The sequence below is a fragment of the Papio anubis genome, chromosome 4, assembly GCF_008728515.1.
Source record: "Papio anubis isolate 15944 chromosome 4, Panubis1.0, whole genome shotgun sequence".
Classification (NCBI taxonomy): Eukaryota; Metazoa; Chordata; class Mammalia; order Primates; family Cercopithecidae; genus Papio; species Papio anubis.
The window spans coordinates 108,136,676-108,159,464 of record NC_044979.1 but is presented as its reverse complement, the minus strand read 5'-3'; the positions used below and the strand labels follow the sequence as shown (position 1 = coordinate 108,159,464).

The 22,789-nt window shown below is 43.2% G+C and overlaps 1 protein-coding gene, 1 long non-coding RNA gene and 1 pseudogene across 11 annotated transcripts in view; 2 read left to right on the top strand and 1 right to left on the bottom strand.

Moving 5' to 3' along the window:
* Nucleotides 1-22,789, top strand: part of LOC116268535 — a 102,255-nt gene that overhangs the window by 6,114 nt on the left and 73,352 nt on the right. The window lies entirely within an intron of this gene.
* Nucleotides 8,774-22,789, top strand: part of LOC103882891 (T cell receptor gamma constant 1) — a 126,456-nt gene continuing 112,440 nt past the window's right edge. For 8 of the 9 annotated variants that reach the window (XR_004183257.1, XR_004183259.1, XR_004183258.1 and 5 more), the window contains exons 1-3: nucleotides 8,774-9,520; nucleotides 9,632-9,948; nucleotides 10,159-10,161. Coding sequence is in view for 5 of the 9 variants with exons in the window: in XM_031665374.1 (XP_031521234.1) it covers nucleotides 9,475-9,520; nucleotides 9,632-9,948; nucleotides 10,159-10,161 (366 nt within the window). In the remaining 4 variants the exon portion in view is untranslated. Of the gene's footprint in view, nucleotides 9,521-9,631; nucleotides 9,951-10,158; nucleotides 10,162-22,789 lie in introns of all 9 variants that reach the window. The other variant, XM_031665370.1, reaches the window with a different exon arrangement.
* On the bottom strand, nucleotides 21,922-22,336 carry LOC103882893 (annotated as a pseudogene).

The following is a 22,789-nucleotide window of genomic DNA, read 5'->3' as shown; positions in this document are numbered from 1 at the left end:
ATGCATCATGTATATTACAAAACATAGCAAAAATAAATAGGGGTAGGGAGGTGCAGATGTTGGTCAAAGGATATAAACCTGCAGTTCTATGATGAATAAGTTCTGGACATCTGGAATACAGCATGGTGACTATACTTAGTAATACTATATTGTACACTTGAAGCTTACTGAGAGTCAGTCTTAAATGTTCTCACCATACAAACCCAAAGGTAATGATGTGAGATGATGACTGTATTAATTAGCTTGATTGTGGTAACCATTTCACAATGTATACATTTGCCAAAACATTATGTTGTATACCTGGAATATGTAATTTTATTTATCAATTATACCTCGATAAAGCTGAAATAGAGGATTACTAATTCCCACAAAATAGATTTAACAAAAAGTTTTATTCAACAAACAGTGCTATGAAGTTGCAAATTGGAAACAAAATTCAATTTTATCCACAGTCTTCTTATCAAAACCCTTCAGTGGCATTCCTCTTTCTGGTGTCCCAGTCTTGTCAATTTCACTAATAACTGTCATCCTGTGAACACCCAATTTATCCTACATGACAAAGTGACAAAGTCCGATTACATGAGTTCTCAGATTCTAGGATGGCCAGAAGAGCGCTGTCCTGGGTCAGATAAATCACGTGGAAGATGCAGAGGATGCGTGACTTTAAAGGTCCAGCCCTCAGTTGCTGGATCTTCATGCAGGGGCCGCCTCAGCCTGGATCTGCTCTTCCCCACCACTGCAGCCATACCCCAGGCTGGCTGAGGTCTGCTTCCACCTGGGCAGTGACTGGATGACATGGGATGAGGGGACACACCTCTCCCTCGCTCAGCATCGCATTTCTCTTTCCCTGGAGATCTGGGATCTTGGTCAGCATCCTTAAAAAGCCACCCAAGGGCTTGAGAGGGCAAGCCCACCTACATCTTGACTGCGTTTTGCCCAAGATTTTTCCCGTTATTATTTTAAACATGTGTCTAATTTAGACAAATAGAACCTGCAAGTGCTACATGGAGAAGAGCACAGGCCCACCTAATTGGGAAGACAAGTAGAGGAAAGGAAAGCAAATGCCACCAGACAGAATGTGTGGCTGCAGGTTTACTGCAGATGCTATTAGAATCTATGGTTGGGCTGGGTGCAGTGGTTCACACCTGTAATCCCAGCACTTTGGGAGGCCAAGGTGGGCAGATCACCTGAGGTCAGGAGTTCAAGACCAGTCTGGCCAACATGGCGAAACCCCATCTCTACCAAAAATACAAAAGTTAGCAAGGTGTGGTGGCACGCACCTGTAATCCCAGCTAGTCGGGAGGCTGAGGCAGGAGAATCGCTTGAACCCAGGAGGTGGAAGTTGCAATGAGCGGAGATCACACCACTGTACTCCAGCCTGAGCTAAAGAATGAGACCCTGTCTCAAAGAAACAAACAAACAAACAAAATATATGGTTGGCTGTTGCTAACAACTTTTGAGTCTTTAATGATCGCAATTGAATTAAAACGGTTAAAACAGCAATGAAGAGAAACATAGTTTTGAACACTGACAACACAAAATAACTTATCCATGTAACCAAAAGCTACCTATTGCCCCCAAACTATTGAAATAAACAAACAAAAAAATTAGAAAGTGGAAACTTTACAAAAATTATTCTCACTAATGAGGTTGTCCAAAAGTCAACCAAATTTATTATAGAATAGTAATAACCAAGCTTGTGCATAAATCAGTGATGCCGTAAGTATCCTGTAAGCATTACTGAAGTTTTTTTTTTTTTTCCTATTAAATTTACCTTCAAGATAAGCCTTCAGGATGAGGCTTTACACTGCACTTCATTATGCAATGCCATGTTGACTTGGTATATTACCTCAGATGTGACTCTAACATGGTTTGATTTGTTATGACGAGACTAAAGTGAAACATATCACTGTTTTCATGTGCATATTGCGCCTTATAAGCACAAGGTACAATAAATAGCCAATTCGAATATGGAAAACAAAGGTAGTGGTTATAAATTTTTTCTCCTCCAAAATAATATTTTTCTTACTGCTAAAAATATCTAAAAAATAGAGAAATATTAAAGACAAACAATTTGCCCATTTTCATAGCTCACTGTCTGTATTTTGCACTTTCTACCTGTCGTTTCCCTGTGTTGACATGTTCTGACCATAGTTGTCACTTTCTTTTCCATTAGTCTAGCCCACCACTGGGCTAGAGGTCTACAGAGGGTATAAATGATAGCCCCAGAATATCCCTCTGTCAAAATGTTCTGCTTGCTTTGTATTTGACCACCTTCTCACCAACTCTGCACAACCCTAAGCCCTGCATGTGAGAATGCTGAAAACTGGAATCATGACTTTCAGTTTTTGCCACAGGAGGGAAACTCAGGAACTGGGTTTGGTCGTGGGAGCCCAGGGACTCACAACTTCCCTTCCCAAGTCAGACCCCTTTTCTTGCCGTGCCCACAGCCTTCCCCTCATGGCCATCTCTTTGACTACTCAGGAGGTCCTGGTTATCATTAGCAAAGCTGAAAATTGACCTTCATTTCAGTAGGAAGTCAAGGCTGGGTCTATTTCTCCAAGCCTCTGGCAGATGTGTCCTTCCCAACGCCCTATCTTCACCATTTCCAAGGACATGCCACTGGCAGAGAATGAGCTAGTCCTGCCTCCAGGCCCTCTCTGTCTGCTGGTTTGGCTTAGCCTTCTTCTTTTGGACACACACACACACACACACACGCACGCACACACACACACACCTGGTTCTTGAAAACTGCATTAGTCCCTATAATTTTTACTTTGTGCAAACCCCAGAGATCATTTACTGGAACCCATCCAGTTTCCAGGTGCAATAACAACACCCCACATTTCCTGAGCATGGTCTATGCAGCTGGGACTGTGCTGCGTGCTCTGCTCACATTCTCCTGTTTACTCTCCACGTGGCCCCATGACACCCCTCTTTACAGATGAGGGAAAACAGGTGAAATAACTTGCCCAAGACTACACAGCTATCATGTTATTTTAGGGCACTGAAAAACTCCTTCTACTAGGACCTCTGGGTGCCATGCTCTGAAGCTGGCTCAGACGTGGGCATGGGTTTTTGTCAGGGATTGCTGTTTTTTGTTTGTCCCTTCCTCTGGAGCAAGCAGCACACGCATTGTTCTCTGAGTATAGGATGGTTACATGAAGCAGGAGGTTTGTCACCAGTCAGGCCTGGTTTCTGTCCCAACTCTGATTCTCCTTAGGTGTTACAGCCTTGGAAAAGCTACTTTAAAAAACAGTCTTACTCCTTCATTTCTAAATTGGAGATAACATTTATCCTATAGAGTTATTTAAGGATTTAATAAAGCAATGACCATAAACCAATTAGTGCAGTCCAAGAGTTTCGCTAATTATACCATTGACACTCTTTAAGCCTTTTTTAGAACTCTAGCTATTGGTCATCTCACCCTTCATCTTGTGGTCAGATTTCTGTCTCTCCTCTGGGACTTCTTTCTTCCTCCCCCATTTCTCTCATTGGTTACCTCCTTGCACCACAAGGGAAACAGCAGTTCAGGCCCTAAGCTGGCTGTTACCATAACTCAGAAAAGTGTGGCTCAGGTCCACAGTTTGAAACAGGTCACTCTGGGCTCCTCTCCCCTGGTCAGGATCAGAGACGTGCTGGGCCGCCTTGCCTTCCTTTGGTCCATCCTGTTTCCAGGTCAGTCTCCTACCTAAGGACCTGTGGAGAGGTGGCGAGGCTTTGGGTCATCCCTACCTCACTGCTGTCTCCCTGACAGCTGGCTGGTGGCTCATCAGGCCGGAGCAGCTGGCCCATGTCCTGGGGCGCTAGGGAAACTCGGTCATCCTGCAGTGCTTGGTCTGCACCAGGATCAGCTACATCCACTGGTACCGGCAGCAGAAGGGCCAGGTCCCTGAGGGGCTCCACCAGCTGGCCATGTCCACGTTGGATGTGCAGTGGGATTCCATCTTGAAAGTAGATAAAATCACAGCCAAGGATGGCAGCAGCTGCACCCTGGCAGCGCTGAAGCTGGAGACAGGCATCGAGGGCATGAACTACTGCACTGCCTGGGACCTGAGCAGCCCTGCACGCCACCCCAGGCCTGCACAAAAAGGACTCTTCCTCCAAATCCAACAAGGCCTTGGGCATTTTCACTAACTCTTGGTCCCTTGGCTTTCCCTGGGGCATAGAAGCAAAAAAGTCCTGTCCCCTGTCCCTCACCTCCCCATCTATCCTGGAGGTCCCTTCCGCAGTCCCACTACGGACGAGGCTCTCAGCCTGTGCAGATTCAGTGATCTATCTCATTGAAAGGGGCCTGTTTAAAGATGCTCCCGTTCATTGTCTCTGAAGCCTTTGCAGGATGATCTGTGCACCTGAATCTGGGTGCCACTAGCCACATGTGGCTATTGAGCATGGGAAACATACCAAGTACAATAGTCCAAGCTGAGATGGGCTGTATGTCCAAAATCACATTTTGAAGATCTAGTGTTAAAAAATGAAATAAATTTTATAATGATCAAACGTTGAAATGATTATATTTAGGTATCTTGGACTAAAACCAATAGCATTAAAACAAATTTTACCTGTTTCTCTTTACTTTGTTTAATGCTGCAACTAGAAAAATTTAAGTGTGTGACTCACCTTGGTGACTCACATTTATTTCTATTGGACAGTACTGTTAGAGACTGATCATTTAAGAGTCTGACCATCTCCCCTGAAGAATGCACAAATCAAATATTTTGGAAGAGATTTCAAGGGTGGAGGACTGGCTGAGATTTACCCCAAAATGGTTGAAAAGCTGAGACTGGAAGCCTACCCCTGTTTCCAGCTTCCAGGCTCTGGGCCCTGGGATTGTTACCATTTTGCAATAGAGTCAGCAATTAGAAGCATAGGAAACAAGATTGCGCACTCCTCAGTACGTTCATCGGTGGGCAGGCTGCACAGGAACTCATGTGCGTAGACAGTCGCCATGGCAGGGTGAGCAATACTCCCTGGATGAGACACTGGGACTTTGCCTTCCACTTCTCCTTGAACAGGACCCCACTGTGGAGCATGTGTGTATCCCAAGCTTCTCTAGACTTTTGTTCTCCCATCTGACAAATGAGGGGGTTTAGCCAAATGTCTGCTAGGTTATGTGACTGTGATTTTTATATTAAAGCAAAGCCATACACATAAGATCACTCTGCCAACTACCTTCGTATAAAGCAGTCTCCTTTAACAGAAAATAAATGAAAGAAAACCTGTGTTACTGATCCTCCAGCACTAAACAGGAAACCCCTCTGCCACTCTATGTGCAGAAGAAAAAGAAATTCTTTGAAGTCTAAGCTGAATTTAAATGCCTTTTCAAAGGAACGCTTAATATACTGTTGATGAGAATGTAAATTAGTACAACTTCTCTGGAAAACAGTATGGACATTTCTCAAGAACTAAAAACAGAACTACCATTCAATCCAGCAATCCCATGACTGGATATCCATCCAAAGGAAAAGAAATTATTATATTAGACCACATTCATACATTTATTATGGCACTGTTCATAATAGCAAGAATATGGAATCAACCTAAATGTCCATCAGTGGATGACTAGATAAAGAAAATGTGGTATATATGCACAGTGGAGTACTATTCATCCATAATAAATGTGGTATATACACACAATGGAATACTACTCATCCATACAAAAGAATGAAATCCTGTTTTTTGCAGAAACATGGAGGAAACTGGAGGCCATTATCAAAAGTGAAACAACTCAGCAATAGAAAGACAAATACTGGATGTTCTCACTTGTAAGTGGTAGCTAAATAATGTGTACACATGGACATAGGGTATGGAATGAGACATTGGAGGCTTGTAAAGGTGGTGGGGGGCAGAAGGAGTACAGATGGAAATTAAGTAATTTCACATCACAATGTGTATTATCCAGGTGTGGGGTATACTAAAAGCCAAGACTTTACCACTATGCATTACATGTGTGTAACAAAATTGCACTTGTACCCCCTAAAGTTATACAAATAAAAACCAAAAACAAACACCTTTTCAATGGAAGATTGAAAGTTTATGTGTGACTTGATGACATTAGTAAAAAAGATGAATGAATGTAAAGTCCAAACAATTTTGAAGGAACTCAGTCCATCGCATTCCTTCACTCATTGTCCACCTCTCTCAACTTCTGTTTTTGTGCTAGAGATTGATAATTAAGACACGCCTTGCAGGCTGGGCACTGTGGCTCCTGTAATCCCAGCATTTTGGGAGGCCGAGGCAGGAAGATCACCTGAGGTCGGGAGTTTGGCAGCAGCCTGACCAATATGGAGAAACTCCGTCTCTACTAAAAATACATTATCCAGACATGGAGACTCACGCCTGTAGTCCCAGCTACTTGGAAGGCTGAGGCAGGAGAATCGCTTGAACCCGGGAGGTAGAGGTTGGGGTGAGCCGAGATCGTGCCATTTGCACTGCAGCCTGGGCAACAAGAGTGAAACTCTGTCTCAAAAAAAAAAAAAAAAAAAAAAAAGCAAAAGCAAAAAAGCCACGCCTTGGTTCTGAAACAGCCCAGTGTCTCCAACCTCAGTGAAGGCTCAGGTCACGGCTAAGGCCTTCCAACTTGTGTGAGAAGGACAGAGGCTGTACAGCAGTAAACTTTCATTCTGTTTTGGGGTTGCTCCTCCATTTCATTTTTCTAATTGTGCTGATAAAACTGAATGGGCACAGAGAGATGCCCCCTCTGCTACCTGCCCCCTCTCTCAGTGCTTGACTCCAAACAATAGCAAATTTGGTGAAATAGTGATTATCAGGGAGTGGCCAAATGGAGGAGCAAGCTCCCCAGTCACCTCCTTACAGAACAACATCTTTCATTTCCTCAAGAGGAGACTCTGCCGCTACAGTGAACCTTCACCACCAGAAACCTCCACCTTCACTCCTCACTAACACCTGCTCTACTCTTCTACTCTTCATGAACGCTGTGACCTTGAGCAAGGTCTTAAATTTCCTAGCCATCAGTTTCCTCATCTCCAAAACAGAGAAAACAGCAATGTCCAAAATTGATCTCCCTCTGAATTATACCACTTGGTTTCAGCCTCAACCTCTAGGGTGATAGACTAGCTTAGAGACCAAGATTATATCTTTCTTAAGTGATCTCACCTTCAGAGGCATCATCACCAGACTTTTCAACTTTTATTTCTTAGAAATGGTCCCAAGTTATTTCCCTCTCATCGTCACTTGCTTTGGGGAGCCTCCCAGCTAGTCTGTCTGATCAAGACAAGAGCGTGACTGGTGCATTGCTGCGGGTGAGCTGGGGCAAGGTCACAGAAGACAGAGTGGGAGAGTATAACAGGAATCACCATCAGTTTCCAAGGGCTTGCTCCGTGTCAGGCACTGCCCTAAACACTCTACCTGGGCTAACGTTTATTCTTTGCAACATCCGGTAAGGTAGGCTGTGATTTTATTCTCATTCGATAGATGAGAAAACAGAGGCAGAGAGAACTATTCAAAGAGCTCAGGCTTTGCAGCCCGACAGAATTAATCTTAAATCTGTCACCAACAAGCTGTTAAACCTTGACCTATTACCTGACCTGCTTTGAGTAGGGCCTTGTGAAGATTATACTAAATTTGTGGGATTAAATATCATAATGGCTACAAAGTGCTTGACACATTAAAGGCATTCACTAAGTGTCCATTGCTTGGTAACTCTTTAAAAACTGTATTTTAAATGGTAATGTTTCATTAACATCAGAATGACAAAAAATACTACAATGGCCGTCCATTCCCTCATTCCACCCTTTCATCTATTCAACAAACACCTGCGAATAGAGAGATAAACAGGACATGATCTTACTCCCTTGCGAACTCTAACTGGAGTTCAGAATGAGAGAGAAATGGGTAAACAGGCCAAGGCTTGGGCAGGAGGTGCTAGGAGAGAGGAAGACACTAGGCGGCGCTAAGAGAAAGCAATTTGAAGCATCTCCATCCCGGACTTACTGGGTAAGGGAAGCTTCCTGGGGAAGAGTGCCTGGGGCTGAGCCCAAAAGGATAAATAGGAATTAGCCAGGGAAAGTGGATTAGAAAGCAGTCCAAACACAAAAAACTGCAAGTCAATCCACAGAAGTGGGTCGTGGAATTCTAGGCAGAGAGTGACTGAATGAAGATGGAAGGACAGGGAGGCACTGGCCACATCACAGAGAGCCTCTTATCCTAAGAACTCTGGGCTTCATCTTCAGAGGCAAGGTAGAGCGAGGGAGGAATTTAGAGCAGGAAAATGACCAGGTCAGTCTAGTGGCCATGGGGAAGGTGGGTGGGAGGGGCCAAGATGGGACGCACGGAAGTGCGTGAGGTGGAGGCAGTGGTGAGCCAGGAAATGTTTAGGACGTAGAATCCTCAGGAATTGGAGTGTGGTGAATTAGTTAGAGGGGAGAATTGAGGCTGATACTCAGGTTCCCGGCCTGGGCAATGTGGGTGCATTGCTGCTGGTGAGCTGGGGCAAGGTCACATTATGTCCTAGGGGTAGTCATGTCATACACGGAACTCGGAAGAAGATAAGGGTTGGGAGAAGGGAATGAGTTCACTCTAGCTATGAGCAGACTTGGTTTGAGATCCCGTGTCAGACGTACTTGAAAATGTCCCAGAGTTAGCTGGATATGGGTACAGACAGTTTTTGATTTAACTAAGGTCCGACTTAAGATGTTTTTTACTTTATGATGGTGCAAAAATGACATGCATTTGGTAGAAAACATAATTTGACCTTTGCTCTTTCCCCAGGACAGTGATATAAGGTTTTGATACTCTCTTGCGATGCTGGGCAGTGGCAGTGAGCCGCAGCTCCCAGTGTGTAAATTAAGAATGGAAATCTGGAGCACAGCAGCTTTTAAGGGGTGCATTGGGGGACAGCAGTTTGTAAAAATACCTTGGGACAGATTAAATGTCTTGGGTTAGAGAAAGAACAACAGACAGTAGGAAACTGTCATCGAGGAGAAGCAGGGATTCAGGAGACGTACATTATTCAGGTAGCTGAGGGAGGGGACAGGAACCTGAATCTTCAACAGAAGCAAACAAACTGGCATGGAGGGCCCAGCTCCATGAAGGTGACCAGAAGGGCCCCGCGCTGCAGGCTGTGTGGGTAGCGGAGCAGAGCTAAGCAGCTTGACGGATCAACATCTCTCCAGCTGGTTGAAGACAAGCTCTCAGAAGACAAGGCTGCATGTCACAGCCCCGACAACCAACGACACCAGCCTGACAACTTGCTGCGGTGGCCGACGTGTGGTCTGAGGTGGTTGTCTAAACTATGTGGTCTGATTTCAGGCCTCAGACCTCGTAGGACTATCTTTACACAGACTGGAAGTGCTAACAGGTGGTGAGAACACTGCTTTACAATGATGCAAGAGGCCCCATGTCACCCACACCCATGGGAAGTTTGACTTGGTGGACTCAGCCAAGCCACAGGGGTCTAACGCTTCTTTGCGGTGATTCCAGGCTGCCCTGGCAGAGAGCACAGTGCCTGCAGACATGCTGTCACTGCTCCACGCGTCAACACTGGCAGTCCTTGGGGCTCGTAAGTAGTTTTGCTCCCCCAATCACTTTGGACTGATATTCTCTATTGTTATATATTTTTACAAATTCCAAATTCTTGGTTTATTTACTCCCTCCCATTTTTTCCCCCCAGTGTGTGTATATGGTGCAGGTCACCTAGAGCAACCTCAAATTTCCAGTACTAAAATGCTGTCAAAAACAGCCCGCCTGGAATGTGTGGTGTCTGGAGTAACAATTTCTGAAACATCTATATATTGGTATCGAGAAAGACCTGGTGAAGTCATACAGTTCCTGGTGTGCATTTTTTATGACGGCACTGTCAAAAAGGAATCCAGCATTCCATCGGGCAAATTTGAGGTGGATAGGATACCCAAAACGTCTACATCCACCCTCACCATTCACAATGTAGAGAAACAGGACATAGCTACCTACTATTGTGCCTTGTGGGATGTGCACAGTAGCAGACAGTTAGAGCCATCCCATTCAATAAATGTTTATTAAGTCTTTGTTTATAATTATGAATTGGGAAGCCATAGTTACCACCAGTGTGCTTGTAAACAGTCTTCTAGCTAAACATTCATGTGGTGACTCTATGTGGAGTTGCCAAATTCTGTATTTTCTCAAAGCAGAAGCTTTGCAGAAGTCTATACAAGTGACCAGCCTCATCTTTTTCAGGGTTCTACTCTCTCACCAACAGCTTTTCTAGGTCACCCATGTTTATTTATCTGGTTCAACCTCTCCTACTCACTACATTGTTTCTCTGGCATAATATATACACATTTTTAGTGTGATTCTTTTGTACTAGTCAATATGCATTACATAAGTTTTCTCTGATCTTCCTATCTCTCTTGATTAAAAAATGGATATGACCTTAAATGGTATTCATTTTTCTGGAGATTAACATGTAACAAATGCAGCATGATCTAACCATGAGCAGGGCAGACCACAATGACAAGTCTATCACATGCATGCCTCGAGTGGTGATGTTGGATTTTGTACAAAATTCGTAAACACTTCCACTAATCAAGTCTAAGTCAAAGTCCACTTTGGATTGGGGTTTGAGGAAAAATTCATTTTCTGCAACCTCCACCTCCTGGGTTCAAGGGATTCTCCTGCCTCAGCTTCCTGAGTAGCTGGGACTACAGGTGCATGCCACCACACCCAGCTAATTTTTTTGTATTTTTAATAGAGACAGGGTTTCACCATGTTGGCCAGGATGGTCTCAATCTCCTCCTGACCTCGTGATCTGCCCGCCTCAGCCTTCCAAAGTGCTGGGATTACAGGCGTGAGCCACCGTGCCTGGTCATCCAACCATGAGTTTTTGATAGACTACTCTGAGCCAGGCATTATGCACAGCAGAAATTACAAGGCCCATATGCTCTGCAAAGGCCCGAGGTTGCTTCTGTTTAACCACTTTCTGCTACTGGGCTGCCATTCACCACTAAAATGACAGTCCTCAACTTGAATATAACTCATGACTGTAAATCTCTCATGAATTTTTGTTACTTCTAGTTCAACTCAGGCTTTGTAATTTATTATGCTGATGGTGTTGTTTAATTTATGTTTTTGCCATGAAACCCTTTCTTGAAATGTGATCTTACAAATATAAAATAGAGAAAAGTAGATTTCCACTGGGAAAGAGTTGAGAGATGAATGATTCTTGGTCTCATCTTCTCAAATTTCTCTGATACTTTGATTTTTCAACAGCTCAATAATTATCTGAGTATACATATAATGTACAAAGTGGTCAAGACCTGGGCCTGTCATATCAGAAGTACATAGGTCCAAATGGGCCTCTGCTTACCACAGATAAGCTGTGTGGCAAGAACTTGGGTTTCTCTAGCCCCATTTCCTTACCTGTGAGGCAGAGGTCCTGTGGTTACCATATGGGTGGCTGCGAGAACTCCTGACATGCTGCATATAAAGGATTTGGCCCAGTGCTTGGCATATTGTGACAGCCCAGTGTTATCTGACAAGAAAAAAAACTAGATACAACAACAACAAAAAAACAGCAAGCACACATATATAGTCATGTGTCCCTTAACGACAGGAATACATCCTAAGAAATGCATCCTTTGGCGATGTCCTTGTGCAGATATTGTAGAGTGCCCTTAACACACACTTACATGATATAGCCTACTACACACCTAGGATATATGGTAGAGTTTATTGCTCCTAGGCTGCAAACCTGCACAGCATGTTGCTGTACTGAATGCTATACGCGATAAGTATTTGTGTATTTAAACACAGCATAGAAAAGGTATAGTAAAAATATAATATAAAAGAAAAATGCTACACGAGTATAGGGCAGTTTCATTATAATTTGTCCATCTTTGACTGAAACATTATTATTCAGCACATGACTGTGTATACAAGAAAACACACACACATCTTTTGTTTTGTTTTGTTTTGTTTTTTTGAGATGGAGTTCCGCTCTTGTTGCCCAAGCTGGAATGCAATGATGTGATCTCGGCTCACTGCAACCTCCGCCTGCCAGGTTCAAGCGATTCTCTTGCCTCAGCCTCTCAAGTAGCTGGGATTACAGGCACGCGCTACCACGCCTGGCTAATTTTTTGTATCTTTAGTAGAGATGGGGTTTCACCATGTTGGCCAGGCTGGTCTCGAACTCCTGACCTTGTGATCCGCCCGCCTCGGCCTCACGAAGTGCTGAGATTACAGGCGTGAGCCACCATGCCTGGCCAATACACACATCTTTATATATCTAGGGCTTAGCCTACATCTATGATAGTGTGGCTATTACATTTTATAGAGAGAATAGCTACGTATGAAGAAACTCTTATAAGAGGTCATCCCATGGTGGCTCACGCCTGTAATCACAGCACTTTGGGAGGCCGAGGTGGGCGGATCACGAGGTCATGAAATCGAGACCATCCTGGCTAATATGGTGAAACCCAGTCTCTCTAAAACTACAAAAAAAAAAAATTAGCCGGGCATGGTGGTGGGCACCTGTAGTCCCAGCTACTTGGGAGGCCGAGGCAGGAGAATGGCGTGAACTGGGGAGGCGGAGCTTGCAGTGAGCCGAGATTGCACCACTGCACTCCAGCTTGGGTGACAGAGCAAGACTCTGTTTCAAAAAAAAAAAAAAAAGAGGTCATCCCAGATTAATTTAATTCTAAGCTTTTGGTCATGGTTCCCTAAGACCTTTGACTCACACACAGCGGGAAAGGACAGTGACCTTGTGTGTAGTGCAGACGACCATTATGGGGGAAAAACAAGTCGAAATTTATAGTCCTTTACTCCTCCTGCCCTTCTCCTTTTGGCTAAGGTGAGCTTCACCAGGAACATTTTGGCCACACCAAAGGAAAACTAGCCAGAGGCAAACCAGCTCTAAGTTAATATTTGCCAATTAAATGGTTTACATTTTGGATTCACAGAAACGCTGACAGCATCTTATTAGAATATACTGCACTGCATATAGTAGGGCCTCAATGAATATCTATTGAATTGAGATTGATACTTTCATTATTATTGAGGGGTTCATTTTACCTAATGGGTCAGGGGGTTGTATGGATGGATGCCCTGAATATTCTGATGATTTGGGTTCAACTCATTTTCTACCTGAGGTGGGTGAAAAACAATGACTCTGAATAATAGAATCAACATTATATTATCTAGTTAACATAAAATCTGAATAAAATCTAAGGAAATCTTGGAAAGGAATATTTTCATACACCATAGCATCTGTTGTCAAACTCCCCACACATACAAATACTATGGAAAAAGTAATGTCTACTGCCCAGGAGTCATCTTATAGAAGCCACAATTCTAGAAGTTGCTGTACCCACCTGGAAATCCATGTCGACTGTTTTGTCTCGGGTGCTTTTTGCTTTCAGTCCTGTGAAGGGGTTCACAAGAGGCAGCCTGGGGTAGAGAAAAAAGGGCACAGACTTTGAAATGCTTATCTCCAGACGTTGCGCTCATGAGTATTTTTATATGTGTCATTTCTGTACTTTTGAAATGGTCTAATAGAAAACACATTACTTTTGAATTTTACTTTAAAATTTACTTAAAAAAACAATTCATGTTTTATAATATTAAACATATCCTTGCATATTATTGAGCACCTAGAGACAATATGTAAAATTTGTTGGTTAGAAAGGCCTGGAAGGGGTTCTGCTTGACTATTTTTTCTTTCCTCTTCTTTAATAACTTTTGCTTCTTTTAAAACACAAAATCTTATCTTTTCTTCTGTTTCCTACTGACTACTATGCTGAGCTAAAGAAAATGTTAGTGATTTGAGTGCTCGAGGAAGCTTATTGGGCTTGTATGTCTTCCTTGAGCACTAGGATTTTCAAGCCTGTAGCTCAAAGGTCTTGGGGAAAAAGAAACAACTTTTTTCAGTGAGCTAACCGATATAGAAGAGAATGGCCACTCCTACCCACACCTCTTGAATCCTGGACATCAGCTCTGGCTGTGGGGCAAATCGCACTGTATATTGGCCAATGGGGGAGGATGCAGCCAACTTAAGGCCCCTTTTCAGGGAGGGAACGCTGACCCCACTCTCCTATTTCCCGGCTGCCTGCTGGTGTTTCCATTTTCGACCCCCAAACAACACCTGCAGGATAGGGAAGACCATCCACGCAGCCCAGGGCGGTCAGACTTTTAAGGCAGAGTTAGGTGGAAAATGAACTTGGATGAGCAAAGGAGGAAATCCTGCAGATGGCCCAATAAGTGGATTATGTTTGACCTCAAATAAGTAAGACAAGCTAGGGAGCAAGAAGGTTTTATCTAGTTTCATTTCACTTTCCACAAAGCCACCAAGGTCCCATCTCCAACAGAACAGGATGTGTGACTGTTCCTTGAGTGAAAAAACAGGAAACTGGACAAATCTTGAGAGATCATCATTCATTAGTACTTCTTTTTTTTTTTTTTTTTTTTTTTTTGAGACAGAGTCTCGCTCTGTCGCCCAGGCTGGAGTGCAGTGGCCAGATCTCAGCTCACTGCAAGCTCCGCCTCCCGGGTTCACGCCATTCTCCTGCCTCAGCCTCCCGAGTAGCTGGGACTACAGGCGCCCGCCATCTCGCCCGGCTAGTTTTTTGTATTTTTTTAGTAGAGACGGGGTTTCACCGTGTTAGCCAGGATGGTCTCGATCTCCTGACCTCGTGATCCACCCGTCTCGGCCTCCCAAAGTGCTGGGATTACAGGCTTGAGCCACCGCACCCAGCCATTAGTACTTCTTTAGTTGATTTCTTAATATAGAGGAGCATGTAGATTAATTATAATGCTTTTGTTCTTGAGTTAAGTGAAGGAGTCTTAGGTATTTGTTGACTCATTAAATAAATAACCAACATGTAGTAGACTCAAATAAGAAACATAAAAGTGACATACATTTAGATAAATGATTATAGTGCTTTATGCTTATAGTGCTTCATGAATCAATAGTATGATTAATCCAATTGTGCTCATAGTGTTCTTTACAACAATAACTAAGTTTAAAATAGGGAAACAATCTCAACTCTCATTAGATGATTGAGAATAGAGAAATGCCTGTCACGTTCGTATCAAGTAGAATTTATTCCCTTACCCCTGTTGCTATAATTGATGTGTCTCTCTGTAGATCCCTAATTTAATTTCTTGTCACTTTTAAGTCAACTTTTTTTTTTTTAATTTATTTATTATTATTATACTTTAAGTTGTAGGGTACATGTGCATAACGTGCAGGTTTGTTACATATGTATACTTGTGCCATGTTGGTGTGCTGCACCCATCAACTCGTCATTTACATCAGGTATAACTCCCAATGCAATCCCTCCCCCCTCCCCCCTCCCCATGATAGGCCCCAGTGTGTGATGTTCCCCTTCCCGAGTCCAAGTGATCTCATTGTTCAGTTCCCACCTATGAGTGAGAACATGCGGTGTTTGGTTTTCTGTTCTTGTGATAGTTTGCTAAGAATGATGGTTTCCAGCTGCATCCAGGTCCCTACAAAGGACACAAACTCATCCTTTTTTATGGCTGCATAGTATTCCATGGTGTATATGTGCCACATTTTCTTAATCCAATCTGTCACTGATGGACATTTGGGTTGATTCCAAGTCTTTGCTATTGTGAATAGTGCTGCAATAAACATACGTGTGCATGTGTCTTTATAGCAGCATGATTTATAATCCTTTGGGTATATACCCAGTAATGGGATGGCTGGGTCATATGGTACATCTAGTTCTAGATCCTTGAGGAATCGCCATACTGTTTTCCATAATGGTTGAACTAGTTTACAATCCCACCAACAGTGTAAAAGCGTTCCTATTTCTCCACATTCTCTCCAGCACCTGTTGTTTCCTGACTTTTTAATGATTGCCATTCTAACTGGTGTGAGATGGCATCTCATTGTGGTTTTGATTTGCATTTCTCTGATGGCCAGTGATGATGAGCATTTTTTCATGTGTCTGTTGGCTGTATGAATGTCTTCTTTTGAGAAATGTCTGTTCATATCCTTTGCCCACTTTTTGATGGGGTTGTTTGTTTTTTTCTTGTAAATTTGTTTGAGTTCTTTGTAGGTTCTGGATATTAGCCCTTTGTCAGATGAGTACATTGCAAAAATTTTCTCCCATTCTGTAGGTTGCCTGCTCACTCTGATGGTAGTTTCTTTTGCTGTGCAGAAGCTCTTTAGTTTAATGAGATCCCATTTGTCAATTTTGGCTTTTGCTGCCGTTGCTTTTGGTGTTTTAGACATGAAGTCTTTGCCCATGCCTATGTCCTGAATGGTACTACCTAGGTTTTCCTCTAGGATTTTTATGGTATTAGGTCTAACATTTAAGTCTCTAATCCATCTTGAATTAATTTTCGTATAAGGAGTAAGGAAAGGATCCAGTTTCAGCTTTCTACTTATGGCTAGCCAATTTTCCCAGCACCATTTATTAAATAGGGAATCCTTTTCCCATTTCTTGTTTCTCTCAGGTTTGTCAAAGATCAGATGGCTGTAGATGTGTGGTATTATTTCTGAGGACTCTGTTCTGTTCCATTGGTCTATATCTCTGTTTTGGTACCAGTACCATGCTGTTTTGGTTACTGTAGCCTTGTAGTATAGTTTGAAGTCAGGTAGCGTGATGCCTCCAGCTTTGTTCTTTTGACTTAGGATTGTCTTGGAGATGCGGGCTCTTTTTTGGTTCCATATGAACTTTAAAGCAGTTTTTTCCAATTCTGTGAAGAAACTCATTGGTAGCTTGATGGGGATGGCATTGAATCTATAAATTACCTTGGGCAGTATGGCCATTTTCACGATATTGATTCTTCCTATCCATGAGCATGGTATGTTCTTCCATTTGTTTGTGTCCTCTTTTATTTCACTGAGCAGTGGTTTGTAGTTCTCCTTGAAGAGGTCCTTTACATCCCTTGTAAGTTGGATTCCTAGATATTTTATTCTCTTTCAAGCAATTGTGAATGGAAGTTCATTCATGATTTGGCTCTCTGTTTGTCTGTTACTGGTGTATAAGAATGCTTGTGATTTTTGCACATTAATTTTGTATCCTGAGACTTTGCTGAAGTTGCTTATCAGCGTAAGGAGATTTTGGGCTGAGACAATGGGGTTTTCTAAATATACAATCATGTCATCTGCAAACAGGGACAGTTTGACTTCTTCTTTTCCTAACTGAATACCCTTGATTTCTTTCTCTTGCCTAATTGCCCTAGCCAGAACTTCCAACACTATGTTGAATAGGAGTGGTGAGAGAGGGCATCCCTGTCTTGTGCCAGTTTTCAAAGGGAATTTTTCCAGTTTTTGCCCATTCAGTATGATATTGGCTGTGGGTTTGTCATAAATAGCTCTTATTATTTTGAGGTACGTTCCATCAATACCGAATTTATTGAGCGTTTTTAGCATGAAGGGCTGTTGAATTTTGTCAAAAGCCTTTTCTGCATCTATTGAGATAATCATGTGGTTCTTGTCTTTGGTTCTGTTTATATGCTGGATTATGTTTATTGATTTGCGAATGTTGAACCAGCCTTGCATCCCCGGGATGAAGCCCACTTGATCATGGTGGATAAGCTTTTTGATGTGTTGCTGAATCCGGTTTGCCAGTATTTTATTGAGGATTTTTGCATCGATGTTCATCAGGGATATTGGTCTAAAATTCTCTTTTTTTGTTGTGTCTCTGCCAGGCTTTGGTATCAGGATGATGTTGGCCTCATAAAATGAGTTAGGGAGGATTCCCTCTTTTTCTATTGATTGGAATAGTTTCAGAAGGAATGGTACCAACTCCTCCTTGTACCTCTGGTAGAATTCAGCTGTGAATCCATCTGGTCCTGGACTTTTTTTGGTTGGTAGGCTATTAATTATTGCCTCAATTTCAGAGCCTGCTATTGGTCTATTCAGGGATTCAACTTCTTCCTGGTTTAGTCTTGGAAGAGTGTAAGTGTCCAGGAAATTATCCATTTCTTCTAGGTTTTCCAGTTTATTTGCGTAGAGGTGTTTATAGTATTCTCTGATGGTAGTTTGTATTTCTGTGGGGTCGGTGGTGATATCCCCTTTATCATTTTTAATTGCGTCGATTTGATTCTTCTCTCTTTTCTTCTTTATTAGTCTTGCTAGTGGTCTGTCAATTTTGTTGATCTTTTCAAAAAACCAACTCCTGGATTCATTGATTTTTTGGAGGGTTTTTTGTGTCTCTATCTCCTTCAGTTCTGCTCTGATCTTAGTTATTTCTTGCCTTCTGCTAGCTTTCGAATGTGTTTGCTCTTGCTTCTCTAGTTCTTTTAATTGCGATGTTAGAGTGTCAATTTTAGATCTTTCCTGCTTTCTCTTGTGGGCATTTAGTGCTATAAATTTCACTCTACACACTGCTTTAAATGTGTCCCAGAGATTCTGGTATGTTATATCTTTGTTCTCATTGGTTTCAAAGAACATCTTTATTTCTGCCTTCATTTCGTTATGTACCCAATAGTCATTCAGGAGCAGGTTGTTCAGTTTCCATGTAGTTGAGCGGTTTTGGTTGAGTTTCTTAGTCCTGAGTTCTAGTTTGATTGCACTGTGGTCTGAGAGACAGTTTGTTATAATTTCTGTTCTTGTACATTTGCTGAGGAGTGATTTACTTCCAATTATGTGGTCAATTTTAGAGTAAGTACAATGTGGTGCTGAGAAGAATGTATATTCTGTTGATTTGGGGTGGAGAGTTCTATAGATGTCTATTAGGTCTGCTTGCTGCAGAGATGAGTTCAATTCCTGGATATCCTTGTTAACTTTCTGTCTCGTTGATCTGTCTAATGTTGACAGTGGAGTGTTGAAGTCTCCCATTATTATTGTATGGGAGTCTAAGTCTCTTTGTAAGTCTCTAAGGACTTGCTTTATGAATCTGGGTGCTCCTGTATTGGGTGCATATATATTTAGGATAGTTAGCTCTTCCTGTTGAATTGATCCCTTTACCATTATGTAATGGCCTTCTTTGTCTCTTTTGATCTTTGATGGTTTAAAGTCTGTTTTATCAGAGACTAGTATTGCAACCCCCGCTTTTTTTTGTTCTCCATTTGCTTGGTAAATCTTCCTCCATCCCTTTATTTTGAGCCTATGTATGTCTCTGCATGTGAGATGGGTCTCCTGAATACAGCAGACTAATGGGTCTTGACTCTTTATCCAGTTTGCCAGTCTGTCTTTTAATTGGAGCATTTAGTCCATTTACATTTAAGGTTAATATTGTTATGTGTGAACTTGATCCTGCCATTCTGATATTAACTGGTTATTTTGCTCGTTAGTTGATGCAGTTTCTTCCTAGCCTCGATGGTTTTTACATTTTGGCATGTTTTTGCAATGGCTGGTACCAGTTGTTCCTTTCCATGTTTAGTGCTTCCTTCAGGGTCTCTTGTAAGGCAGGCCTAGTGGTGAGAACATCTCTAAGCATTTGCTTATCTGTAAAGGATTTTATTTCTCCTTCACTTATGAAACTTAGTTTGGCTGGATATGAAATTCTGGGTTTAAAATTCTTTTCTTTAAGAATGTTGAATATTGGCCTCCACTCTCTTCTGGCTTGTAGAGTTTCTGCCGAGAGATCTGCTGTTAGTCTGATGGGCTTCCCTTTGTGGGTAACCCGACCTTTCTCTCTGGCTGCCCTTAAGATTTTTTCCTTCATTTCAACTTTGGTGAATCTGGCAATTATGTGTCTTGGAGTTGCTCTTCTCGAGGAGTATCTTTGTGGCGCTCTCTGTATTTCCTGGATTTGAATGTTGGCCTGCCCTACTAGGTTGGGGAAGTTCTCCTGGATGATATCCTGAAGAGTGTTTTCCAACTTGGTTCCATTTTCCCCCTCACTTTCAGGCACCCCAATCAGACGTAGATTTGGTCTTTTTACATAATCCCATACTTCTTGCAGGCTTTGTTCATTTCTTTTTCTTCTTTTTTCTTTTGGTTTCTCTTCTCGCTTCATTTCATTCATTTGATCCTCAATCGCTGATACTCTTTCTTCCAGTTGATCGAGTCGGCTACTGAAGCTTGTGCATTTGTCACGTATTTCTCGTGTCATGGTTTTCATCTCTTTCATTTCGTTTATGACCTTCTCTGCATTAATTAGTCTAGCCGTCAATTCTTCCACTTTTTTTTCAAGATTTTTAGTTTCTTTGCGCTGGGTACGTAATTCCTCCTTTAGCTCTGAGAAATTTGATGGACTGAAGCCTTCTTCTCTCATCTCGTCAAAGTCATTCTCCGTCCAGCTTTGATCCGTTGCTGGCGATGAGCTGCGCTCCTTTGCCGGGGGAGATGCACTCTTATTTTTTGAATTTCCAGCTTTTCTGCCCTGCTTTTTCCCCATCTTTGTGGTTTTATCTGCCTCTGGTCTTTGATGATGGTGATGTACTGATGGGGTTTTGGTGTAGGTGTCCTTCCTGTTTGATAGTTTTCCTTCTAACAGTCAGGACCGTCAGCTATAGGTCTGCTGGAGATTGCTTGAGGTCCACTCCAGACCCTGTTTGCCTGGGTATCAGCAGCAGAGGCTGCAGAAGATAGAATATTTCTGAACAGCGAGTGTACCTGTCTGATTCTTGCTTTGGAAGCTTCCTCTCAGGGGTGTACTCCACCCTGTGAGGTGTGGGGTGTCAGACTGCCCCTAGTGGGGGATGTCTCCCAGTTAGGCTACTCAGGGGTCAGGGACCCACTTGAGCAGGGAGTCTGTCCCTTCTCAGATCTCAACCTCCGTGTTGGGAGATCCACTGCTCTCTTCAAAGCTGTCAGACAGAGTCGTTTGCGTCTGCAGAGGCTTCTGCTGCGTTTATTTTTTACTGTGCCCTGTCCCCAGAGGTGGAGTCTACAGAGACAGGCTGGTTTCCTTGAGCTGCTGTGAGCTCCACCCAGTTGGAGCTTCCCAGCAGCTTTGTTTACCTACTTAAGCCTCAGCAATGGTGGGCGCCCCTCCCCCAGCCTCGCTGCTGCCTTGCCGGTAGATCACAGACTGCTGTGCTAGCAATGAGGGAGGCTCCGTGGGCGTGGGACCCTCCCGGCCAGGTGTGGGATATGATCTCCTGGTGTGCCTGTTTGCTTAAAGCGCAGTATTGGGGTGGGAGTTACCCAATTTTCCAGGTGTTGTGTGTCTCAGTTCCCCTGGCTAGGAAAAGGGATTCCCTTCCCCCTTGCGCTTCCCTGGTGAGGCAATGCCTCGCCCTGCTTCAGCTCTCGCTGGTCGGGCTGCAGCAGCTGACCAGCACCGATCGTCTGGCACTCCCCAGTGAGATGAACCCAGTACCTCAGTTGAAAATGCCGAAATCACCGGTCTTCTGTGTCGCTCGCGCCTGGAGTTGGAGACTGGAGCTGTTCCTATTCGGCCATCTTGCTCCGCCCCCACTTTTAAGTCAACTTTTAACTAGCAAATTAGCAAAGTACTAATGGATTCAGAGAGATTGCATCATGTGCTGTACTTTACTGTAGTCCCATTCTCTTTATATTTTACTTACTTATAAGTTAAAGTTAGAGTAATTATCAAAACTCCATATTTGTATTCTGAAATTGGCAGAATTTGGATTTGCAGTCCGTGGGTCAGCAGGTGTCTCTGACTTTCCTTATTTTCTTTGTTTAGCCACAGAAAAACAGAAAAATCAGTGAGTTTACGTGTACAGAGTTAAATGTACAAACTGTTCTCTGAAAGAGCTCAGTTCTACGTGAAAATAAATAATGTAGTAAATGTTCTTATGACTGTAATAATAGTAGCTATTGTTTATTGAGTACTTTTTATGTGCATGACACTTTATACTGCATGCTTTATGACATCTGAGCCTAACAAAATACTATCATTATTATTATCTCATTTTTATAGATATTTTCTTTTTTAAATAAACTCTTTTATTTCCACATTTGTGTCTTGGGTTATTCATGGGGTGAGAAACCTCTTCACTTCCAATCCCAGCTATCTGGTACAATCTAGTGTTGTGGTCCAGCTGTCAGCAAAGGGTAGAGGTGGGTGCAGAGCTGGCCCCCGAGTCTGTACCAACTCTTCAGAGCAGGCACCTCAGACCATGGTTGTACTTGCACTGCTTTAGGGCCTCGCTGGAGCCGTCACGCAGGGACAGATCACTCTGAGTGGTCGAACAGTCCAGGAACTGCCTGCTGTCGTAGGCACAGGGCCCCATCTGCGAGGGCTGAGGGGCAGTGTAGGTGGAGGTCTGTTAGGCAGCAGGCTGGGCAGGCTCCGAGCTCCCCCAGCTGAAGGCACTGCCCATGACGTGTCCCACAGCCGAGTCCACGGTCACCCCTGTGGCGTGGACGCCATATGAGCCATGAGGCTCCGCTGGCCCGAAGGGGCGGAGATGGGGCGGCTGCCGGGGCGGGGGGGTGGGCGGGGTGCGCGGGCAGGTGGGCAGAGGGCGCGGCGGGAGGGGACTGCCTGGCCAGAGGGTTGCGCTGCCGCATCCCAGAGGCGTGGTGGCGGTGGAGGGACCTGGGCGATCTTAAAAAGACAGAGATGGCGGCAGCGGCTCTGTTGCAGGAACAAATGCCCTTTATAGATATTTTCTAGGTACAGATTTGAGGCTTTGATAAATTAAGATACTTGATAGTAAGCAGCGAGGCTGGGATCTGAATCCAGGTCTGTCCGACTACAAAATCTATTGCCTTGATTTCCTACAGTGATGAGAAAAACAAAACCAAACACGACCTTTTAAATGGAAACATTTCGGGGGAAAATAAAAAATTTTATTTTTCGTTTTGTGATTTTTTTTCACTTGCAGCCTTAAGCTCCATTCCCCAGGGTCACATGAAGTTAGTTAAATTGATGCTAACGGTGTTTACTTAGATACAATCTGCAGAGAATTCTCTACAGAGAATTTTCTTATGCAATCAAGTTTTTCTGACTTCTGGGTTCTA